The following is a 9,840-nucleotide window of genomic DNA, read 5'->3' on the forward strand; positions in this document are numbered from 1 at the left end:
TCTCGTTTCATTCAAATGCAGCTTGCCGTCTTGCGTCTCAGTTTTTGATTGTATTGAAAATGAAATCAGAGGAATTTAGTATTAATACTACTATAATTTTGCTGTAGTGATCATATTGTCCTGACGATTGTTTTGTACACTGTTCATAATGGATTTATAAACAGGTAAGATTTCAAAACATTAATCTCAATTCAATATTTCATATCCCCGTATTTATATATTATTATAGGTAAACAAAAAAAATCTGTGTAATAAGTTAACTATGAATATACAATACATTATCCCTTAATAGTTCCAATGTTCGTTCGTCTTGGCTCAAAGACACTTGCTGCGAACTTTTCTTCGCGGAAGCTTTGCGTTAATTACAAGTGAGATAATGAAATATTTAATCTCTAATCAATATTTTTTGTCCAAATATTTGCCCAGTTAGTTTTGGTATTGAGGTAAAAGTTACCTTGCATTCGCTATATAACAGTGGGTGGTGGTCACGAAGATGACTGAGCAAATTTGACACGTTTCCGCCTTTTGCAGTGACTTTCTTATTGCAAGATCGGCTTGCCTTCAGGACTCTTGTAAAAGCCAAAATATGACCAGACCTCCAATTTGGTCTTCTTAGATGGCTGAAAAATCTCCCGAGCGCTGTCACTGCCTTCCGCCATTTCGTCATGCATGCATGCTGCTTCTGCGTCAGACTGATGCTGGCTGGACAGGATTTACCGCGAGTTTTCAAAATCGTAATAATCAAACACGGTTTTCATGATAATTAAATTTTAAACGATAATACTAACCGTCAGGGCATTTTATCATGATTTATCGTAAAACCGGTAATCGTTACATCCCTAACCGCAGGACTCAACGCAACAGGGTGCGGCGCGGGACAACTCTTGATGGGCAAGTGCAGGTGCGGGATGCGGGAGAATAAAATGATTCGCGGGACTCCCGCAAAATAGAAATCATCTAAACATAAAGTGTCTAAAACATATAAATTGTTATTTATCTGTTGCACAAAAGCAAAAAGAACAACTAATATTAACATTAAAATGATTGACGTGCAAGCTAGGCATAGTTTCTATTTATAACACGTGTTTAAAAGGTTGCGCAATGTAGCCAATCACAGACTCGGCTACCGTCAGGGCATTTTATCATGATTTATCGTAAAACCGGTAATCGTCCATCCCTAGTCAGAGAGCAGACAGTTGTTTTAGTACTTAAACAGTAAAACTCTGTTTTTTATATTTCTGATTTGGCATTTAAAACTCCTGGTGAGCATAAACATAAACTCTAAAATCAGCTCTAAAGTGTTGAAGGTTTTCTTGGCAGACGGCTTTGTTGCAGTGCTATTTTATGAATTAATATGAATTTGGAGAGCAGATTTGTTATGAAAACAGTAGCAAGCATGCAGGAGAAAAGCCCTCTTAAAGTTTCAATAATTCAGTTCAGAGCTTATAAATCTAAACTCTGTAACTTCCAAGCATCACATACCATGAAACACCATCATTATTTAGTTTTTTGGGTTTTATTTTTTAGCATTCACAATAAATGAAAAAGTAAAACAACAAAATCCTGCAGATAATGCAATGCATCTGGTTAGTTTGTTTTTCCAAACAGAAAAAGCCTCTTTTTTTTTTTGCATTTTTTACTCAATATTTTACATTTCACCAACCAGTGTACAAAAAGAGCCGATGTGAGCAAGACATTGTTCAGTTACTGAAATGACTGGCATCATTGTTTTACTTTAGTATCAACTCTGGATCAAAATACCGAGGTTGAATATCTAAGTTCAAATATCACACTGTCCCCAAGCTCTTGAGAATGCCCGAACCTCTATTTATACATATTTATAGGTTGTCTTTTAGCAAAACAATGATAAGCCAGTTCTGAATTGTTTTTAGCTTTTGTGTATTATACGCAGACAATCATTCTTTGCAGTATCTCTTCTTCTTAAATTCTTCCTTGTGGACATTTTCCATTAAGGCCACCTGCATTCCATAAGATATTTAAATAACTAGACGCCTCAAGACTTACAAGCATTATGGCTTATCAAAGTCCGTAACAAGAAGTGTAACCCAATTTTTTTAATCGATTTCTTCTTCCAGACCCAAACCACCACCACCTGATGGTGTGAAATCCAACCCCTCCAAGCGGCACAGAGACCGGCTGAACAGCGAATTGGACAAGCTGACCAACCTTCTACCCTTCTCAGAAGATATCCGTGCACGGCTGGACAAACTGTCGGTGCTTCGACTCAGTGTTGGTTACCTGAAGGTCAAGAGCTTCTTCAGTGGTGAGATCACAACTTATTTTTATAGTTTCGGTTTTCATCTCGGTGATAACTTTTGCTGTTTTGTGCGTTTACAACATGGTCAGTTTTTCTTTTTCAGCCTTTGTCAAGTTCATATTTTTACATATTGTTGGGCCAGTGTTATATATGGTATTACTGCATTAACTAACTGTAAGCAAGGAAGAGAGGACAGGAAATGACGTAGAGAAGGGGGAACAGGATCAGAAGATGTCACAAGTGGGATTGAAACTTGTGTTGCCACGTGCAAGTATCCCAGCTGAGTTAGAGTAACTGCTAAACTCCCAGTCAGAGTGCTAAATGGTCACTGATTAATCATTGCTTCCCAGTAAATTTGAGTTAAATTGATTAATTTCTCAAGTCGCTGTCGTCGTGATCGTTTAAGTCCTTTCTACCAGAATGAAGGAACAGGGGAAGTGGCTTCTGTTACACTGCCACATATCACCCTTGATTAAATGACTGATGGTTTTGAAAATGCTTCTCAGAATTATGATTCAGTCTCAGTCCTAATGGTGTTTTATCTTTATTAATTTATGTAGCATCTCAAGTAAAGTTCTACTGAATTTGTTTGCACAGTTTACCATAAGGTCCATGTCACATGAATAATACGCTAGAAACTTGTGACCTCAGCTGACGTTTATTATCTCTAGAAAGTTGCAAGGGAGCTGAAAGATCACATGCTAGTCTGGTTTGGGGTCCTTAACTTACTTAACTTTCTTGACATCATAAATTAGGCTTGGTTTTTCTTTCATTTTACTCTCTGCTGGCTAAATGGTTTTGTAAATAACCCACATAGATATTCATGAGTTCAGGATCAGTTTCTCTGAGGGTTTCAGATCTTTAGCCAATAAATGCTTGTTTGTTTGTGTGTCTTTAAAAAAGGCTCAGAAAAACATGTCAACATGACCTTTCAAGGAGTGACGTAGGATCTTCTCATGGAATTAATCAAGTTTCTAAGAATAATATAGAGGGGAAACCTCTCAACGGAAGGTTAAATTAGCAGTTCTCAGAACAAAACCATCCATAATGCCTGTCTAAGAAATACTGGAGTTTTTATTTTCCATAGAAATTCATATGTAGTATTGTTGTGTTTGTCAGTGATGGATTCTGAATTGTAGTCAGGAATGTGAAGTGGTCTTGAAGACGAACCGTGTAAAATGTCTTTTAAATTGAGTTTTAAATTTGTCTTATTAGACTTAATTTGTCTTGTTTTGCAGTAAAAATTTAAAATTAAATATCAATGTCTTTCACATACACAGGATGAAAATAGCCCTGAGGACATGGGTTGCTGTCCTTTGTTATCATTTATAGATGATTATAATATGACAAGACTTGGGCCTTGCCCTCATGTACTTCTCCCACGTGTCTTTACATGACCTTTTCGTTAATATTTAACACAATATCTGGATATAGTATTATATTTTGCTACCATAATTACTGAAGGTGGTTTTTTTCTTGTGTAAATAATTACATTAATTTTCTTTTGTAAATAATGGACAAATAATGTCCATTGTTTAAAAAGACTTTTACACATTGACCTTTCTTCTCGTCTTCTCTCAGATTTTCTTTATCTTTAACTCTGTTATCTTGCTTTTTGAACATGATAGTGGCAGCAAGCATGTGTCTTTTCTTGAACTCCTTGCTGAGTAAGTGTGGCAGCTATGAAGAGTATGCAGAGAATTCCATTGTGAAAAGACAAAGGGCCTTATGGGAAATATTTTGGGAGTCATCTAGGCACCATCAGTGGGCAAGGAAGACAAACAGGCAAAGTTTGGCATAAAGAGTGCTGAATCAGACAACATGAAGTTCCTGGCACCGTCCTGGACTCCCCACCTTGTTCTGTCAGGCTGAGCCTGTCCGAACAAACACACAGACAGACAATTGGCAGGGAACCTGTCCAGTCTGGATGGGCATTTGAGAGACTCACTAATAACCCAGTTTAGAGATGGGTAGAAATTATGTTTTTGCAGGACAGAAGGTCTTAGCCAGTGTCATCTCAAAGGTATCTGACCTGTCATTATTTCACTGCCAGACTCAAACTTCCTTTTCCTCTGAGGAACTGTCCGTGTATTGTGTGGAAATTCATCAAGTCTTTCCCCTCTCCTCCACCACCCTTTTACATTTTTCGTTTGAAATTGGGCCTCCAAGCAAACAGACCACCAAAGGCTCGACAGAGCCCCAAATGTGCCAGCCTGCTGCCCCCAGCTAAGCTTCCTTTTATTGTTCTACTAAAATAGCAACAATTAGAAACAGGCATTTTTAGGAGAGTAGAAGAGTGAGCGAGAACAAGACAGCACAGGAAAAGAGAGCTAAGCGTGAAGCAGACAGTCCAAAAGAAGACAGGTTATTTTTGACCTGCCCACAAGATTCACAGAGCACTTGTCACTCTCGAAAGACTGAAAGACCAAAGAGATCAAATAAAACATATCTCTATGCATTTGTTTGTGTGCAACGTCGTTAGTAACCACATGTGTGAAGCAGAGAAATGAGGGCAACATGAGGCTCTACAAGCAGACGATGTTTGGTGTTGCTGCAGTGTATGCAGCATAAATAAACTGCGACAGACAGGAAACACAAGGTATAGTGGTAAGACATTGAGTCTGACACCTGAGTCATTTCACATGTTCTTTTGAAAGAGTGACCGACATGCTGACAGGAAAAAGGGGAGCATCTGGTAGACGTATCCAAACAGAGGTGCTAGACAAATGCCTATTTCCTTCATTGCCCCCACCCTATCTGTCTTTCCGGCATTGCTGTGTTGGTTTCAGCCTCACATCTATGTTGCTACTCTTTCAAAAGAATGTATATTGGACTGGGGACTGGGACATTTACTTCACTTTCTATAAATAATTGCTGTAATATCAGGAAATAACATCATCCTCAATAGTGAGGCTTGAATTGGCCCAATCCAAGCTATTTTCAATCCCTCCCCACCAGTATTAATTGGATCAAGGCTGCGAGTACAGTAACTCCTTTATTAGCTTGTCTATTTTCGTCACTAGCTATGAAACGCAGAGAGATGCGTGCCCAGGGCTACGGATTCCTCTGTGTCTGGCTTCTAGCAGGTCAGACACTGTCTTTGCAGAGAATGGATCCTCTGTTGGTGTCCTCCCATCATCCAAGGCTGGAGATGGAAGGACCTAGAAGGTTGGACTGAGAAAAACCAGATTCGGTCCCACAGTGAGATGCACAAATGAGACATTGTGTGAACTGTGTTCCCAGCATGCACTGAGGCCAGGGCATCGTTGTGTATTGATGAGGGTCAGGTCCGGAGGAGTCGCTGCATAGAATGGTCCTTGTCTGAAGTGTAATATGGTGTGTCATTGGTCTAGCTCGGCTTTGACCTTAGGGATGAATCGGTTGGCTTCAAAACTACTTTTGCGGCGCCCAGAGTATGATGGAAAGAGACACAGGCAGAAAGATTCCAGGAAAGAAAGGTTCATTGTTCCTTACTTTCTTGCTTTTCATCTTTGCCCTTTCAACGTTTAAATAAGTTTCTATGCCTCTACCCTGTTCAAAGCTTTTAGCCTCCTCCTTGTTCTTGCTGCAAATTTCCATCGCGCTCTCTCTCCTTCTGTTTTTCTGAACTGCATTTTCTGCATCTTATCTTAGTAGAGATCGCCACGTTCCTGACGGTAAATAGATGGAAGGTTGAGGGTGGTAGGGCTGAGGGAGGGAAGGGTTGGTGCTCCGAGCCCTGAGGCGTTCCGGCACGCTATGGGGGCACTGCAGGTAGTGGAGTCCTCCAGACCACTTGGGGTCTCTCTCATAAATTATGCTTTAAAAGAAGCAGTAACTCACCTGATTCTTTTTCTCATACTCGTTGGTCTGATTTTGACCATTTTGGGTGGAACCTTTGGTGGCTTTGTCTATCAGCTTTTCTTCTTCCTCTTCATTCCTTCGGATGAGACGTTAAACCGAGGTCTTGACTCTCTGTGGTCATTAAAAATCCCATGGCATTCTCGTAAAGAGTAGGGGTGTAACCCCGATTCCTGGCCAAATTGCTGCCACTGGCCTCTGACCATCATGGCCTCCTAATAATCCCCATCCACTTGATTGGCTCTATCTCTCTCTCTCCTCTCCACCTGTAGCTGGTGTGTGGTGAGCGCACTGGCGCCGTTGTCCTATGGCTGCTGTCGCATCATCCAGGTGGATGCTGCACACTGGTGGTGGTTGAGGAGAGATCCCCCACATGATTGTAAAGCGCTTTGGGTGTACAGCAATACACAATAAAGCGCTATATAAATGCATTCATTCATTCATTCATTCATGTGTACAGTGTCTAGAACAGTGGTTCTCAACCCTGTCCTGGAGGACCCCTAGCCCTGCATATTTTGTATGTTTCCCCTATCTAACACACCTGATAAAACTCATCAGCCTGTTAGTAGAGACTGCAAGACTATCCAGTTGGATGCTGCACACTGGTGGTGGTTGAGGAGAGATCCCCCACATGATTGTAAAGCGCTTTGGGTGTACAGCAATACACAATAAAGCGCTATATAAATGCATTCATTCATTCATTCATTCATGTGTACAGTGTCTAGAACAGTGGTTCTCAACCCTGTCCTGGAGGACCCCTAGCCCTGCATATTTTGTATGTTTCCCCTATCTAACACACCTGATAAAACTCATCAGCCTGTTAGTAGAGACTGCAAGACATGAATTGGGTCTGAGTTCAGAAGTGCTAATAAGTCAGACTTCTTCTCCTTGATGTCAAGGCACTCTGTACCTCATTATTCCTCAACCCAAACTTGATTGGCCAATTAAGGGCTTTCTGTGGGATAAGAAGCAGCATCCTTTTGGTAATGGGGCAGTTTTTGGTTGATGTTGAACATGAACACCATCTTTTGCAAGACCATGCTAGTTAGTATTTAAACTTGCATGAGGAAAGATGGTACTTACCCTGTTTTATCAGACAAACATCAAGAAATATCTCATTTATTACAGGTTGAGGTCAGATTGTTGTTGCAGTAAAATAAAGTGATAACACTCTTTCTTTAACCTTCAACTGTTTGAGTAGGTTCTGTTTGAGGAATTTGAGGGGTTGTCAAAACTTTGGTTTCTGCTTTTCTTTCGTTCCTTGTTTATGACAGATGGAACGGCAGAGCAGCCAAGAAAATGGAACAAAAATGCTTCTACGTGTTTTCTAAACATCAGTATTCTCAAGTCCTGTCAACTCTAGTTGGACTTCCAGTGCTAACACCTGATTTAATTTGTTAAGGCTATGAAAGCAACATGCACTATTGTCCTGCTCAAGTTTTTGTTTTCCCTGCCCTTATTTGTGTTTGTTTTGGGGGGGTTTTCTGTCTCCTATTGTCCTCGGTCAGAAGAGTTCGCCTGCCCTTTCTTTTGTTGATGGGAGACAAGACAGATGGACTCGGAACATCAATATTTGTGTTGGCATGAGTCAGTGGAGACTAACACCAGAGGCTTCGGAAAGAAAGAACAGAGAGAGGAAAGACGAGGGCCTCTCTCACTCCCTTGTTTCAGCTGCACAATTTTCTGTTCTTCTGACAGCTTTGGTCGGCCTCTCTTTTTTGCCCTTTGATGTGAATGTTTAGTCATCAGTCTCGCCAGAGAACAACAGTCCCAGCAGGGGTCTCAATTCTGAGCTTATACATGCACAGGTTTACATTATGCCCTGTTACTTTGATGTATTAATTCAAGAGAAAAATGCATTTATCTTTGTTTTGCAGGACTACAGGCCTGATCTAACTTTGGCGATATATTCATCTTTGAAATGTATCCTACAAACCGCATTAGAGAAGGACAAGATATAGTTGCATTATTTAAAAGTGTAGATTATATTTTATATTTCTGTACTGGGGTATATATATATATGTCACGATTCAAAATGTAGCGTGATACGGTGTACTCCGATATGCAAGATAAATCAACCTAATAGTCCAGTTTTCAAACTAGTGCTTTTCACACACATACACATCTCTTTGACATCACTATGTTCCTGAGACACTCATCTGAAATACCATGATAATAAGGCTCTTTGTAGCCATGTAGCCTAAGGTAATTCTCATTCAGGTGATGCTGTCTCTATTTATATCCTGGCACACGTAACCTCTGTTACCCAGTAGCAATCGTATGCAAACCAGGTCGCCCACTAATATGAAACCAACTTTTTCATCATTCAAATTTACAGCGTCTCTTTCTTGTGGCCCATTGTTTATATACCCATCTTTCTAAAGCATGCCTTGCAAGCATGGAAACTTTTTTCTTCGCTTTTTGTCTGCCTAGCAAGTCACAACCACATGTGGTTGAAACGCGCTGTTTTTACACCCACTTAAAAAAGGAGAAATAGTAAAGCTGCAGTGCTAATCCAAATGGGGCTCTCGCAGGCTCATAACACGAAAACAACAAATGCTGCAGTGTTCCCCCACACTTGAGGTGGCGATAGCATCAACAAGCATGCCTATCAGCAACACAAGACGGAGCTTTTAAGATCATCACAGTCAAAACACAGAGCTTGGCTACTCAAGTGGAGACAGGCCCAAGAATGATAAAGAGCCAGCATAACCTTCCTTTTGAGAGAGAGAGAAGGTTGGAAAGAAAGGTACCATAATGCCTTGGTAGTCATTGAAAATAAATGAATGTCAGTGACCAAGAACAAACAAAGGGAGGAAGAAAATAGTCTTCTGTTCTTAGGTTGTCTTTATACAAAAATTTCAGTAGCAGATACCAAACCATAAATTGTGATACCACAGAGTCTAATATGGGTTTGAATTAGGGATGCACCGATACCACTTTTTCCAGTACTCGCCCGATAACGATACTTTTATTTTTGGTACTTGCCGATACCGAGTACCGATACCAATATTTTTATTGCATTTGTACATTTTTTAAATATTGGTACAGAAGCCAAAAGAGTATGTATAATGTTAGTTGGTTAACTTCATTTATCAAATAGATACAGTCAAACCTAAATTTATTCAGACACCTTCAACATTTCTCACATTATCACAGTTTATTCGCTATAGTTTAGAAAATGAACAAATTCAGCTTGATAATGTCAGATAACTTTGATAGAAAGGTATGTAATGGATTACATTAAACCAAAAATTATTCAGACAGCTGTTAGTATGACTGTATTTACACAGCTATCAATACTTAGTCGGGCAGCCCTTAGCCTTAATGACAGCATATAGTCTCCTGGGCATGCTTTCACCCAGCTTCATGCAAACCTCAACTTCAATTTTTTTCCGAAACTCGGTCTGAATAATTTTTGGTCCCAAATGTTTTATCAGTTTTACTGGTAGTCCACTGTATGAAGAATTTTGGGGTATAATTTATCACAGTTTACTTTATTTTGCTGTCTTCACTTACATAAATGAACTATAGTGTCCTGCACCCACTAAAAAAAAAATCTAAAATTATATCTGGTCTCTGAATCATTTTTGGTTTGACTGTATATCCTTCGGTTATTTTCACACTTAATTATGCCCATTAAAATGTATTTTACAAGTTTTTGTTACTTTCACTGTTCATTTTTTTGCTCTGTGGTACATCATCTTTAATTTAATAGCATT

At 39.7% G+C, this 9,840-nt stretch overlaps 1 protein-coding gene across 1 annotated transcript in view; it reads left to right on the forward strand.

The window, feature by feature from the left end:
• LOC107687867 (aryl hydrocarbon receptor-like) overlaps nt 1-9,840 on the forward strand; it is an 89,039-nt gene that overhangs the window by 11,499 nt on the left and 67,700 nt on the right. The window contains exon 2 of the mRNA XM_016485343.1: nt 2,097-2,284. Coding sequence (XP_016340829.1) covers nt 2,097-2,284 — 188 coding nt within the window. The remainder of the gene's footprint in view (nt 1-2,096; nt 2,285-9,840) is intronic.

Source organism: Sinocyclocheilus anshuiensis, unplaced genomic scaffold, assembly GCF_001515605.1.
Source record: "Sinocyclocheilus anshuiensis isolate Anshui unplaced genomic scaffold, SAMN03320099.WGS_v1.1 scaffold273, whole genome shotgun sequence".
NCBI lineage: Eukaryota > Metazoa > Chordata > Actinopteri > Cypriniformes > Cyprinidae > Sinocyclocheilus > Sinocyclocheilus anshuiensis.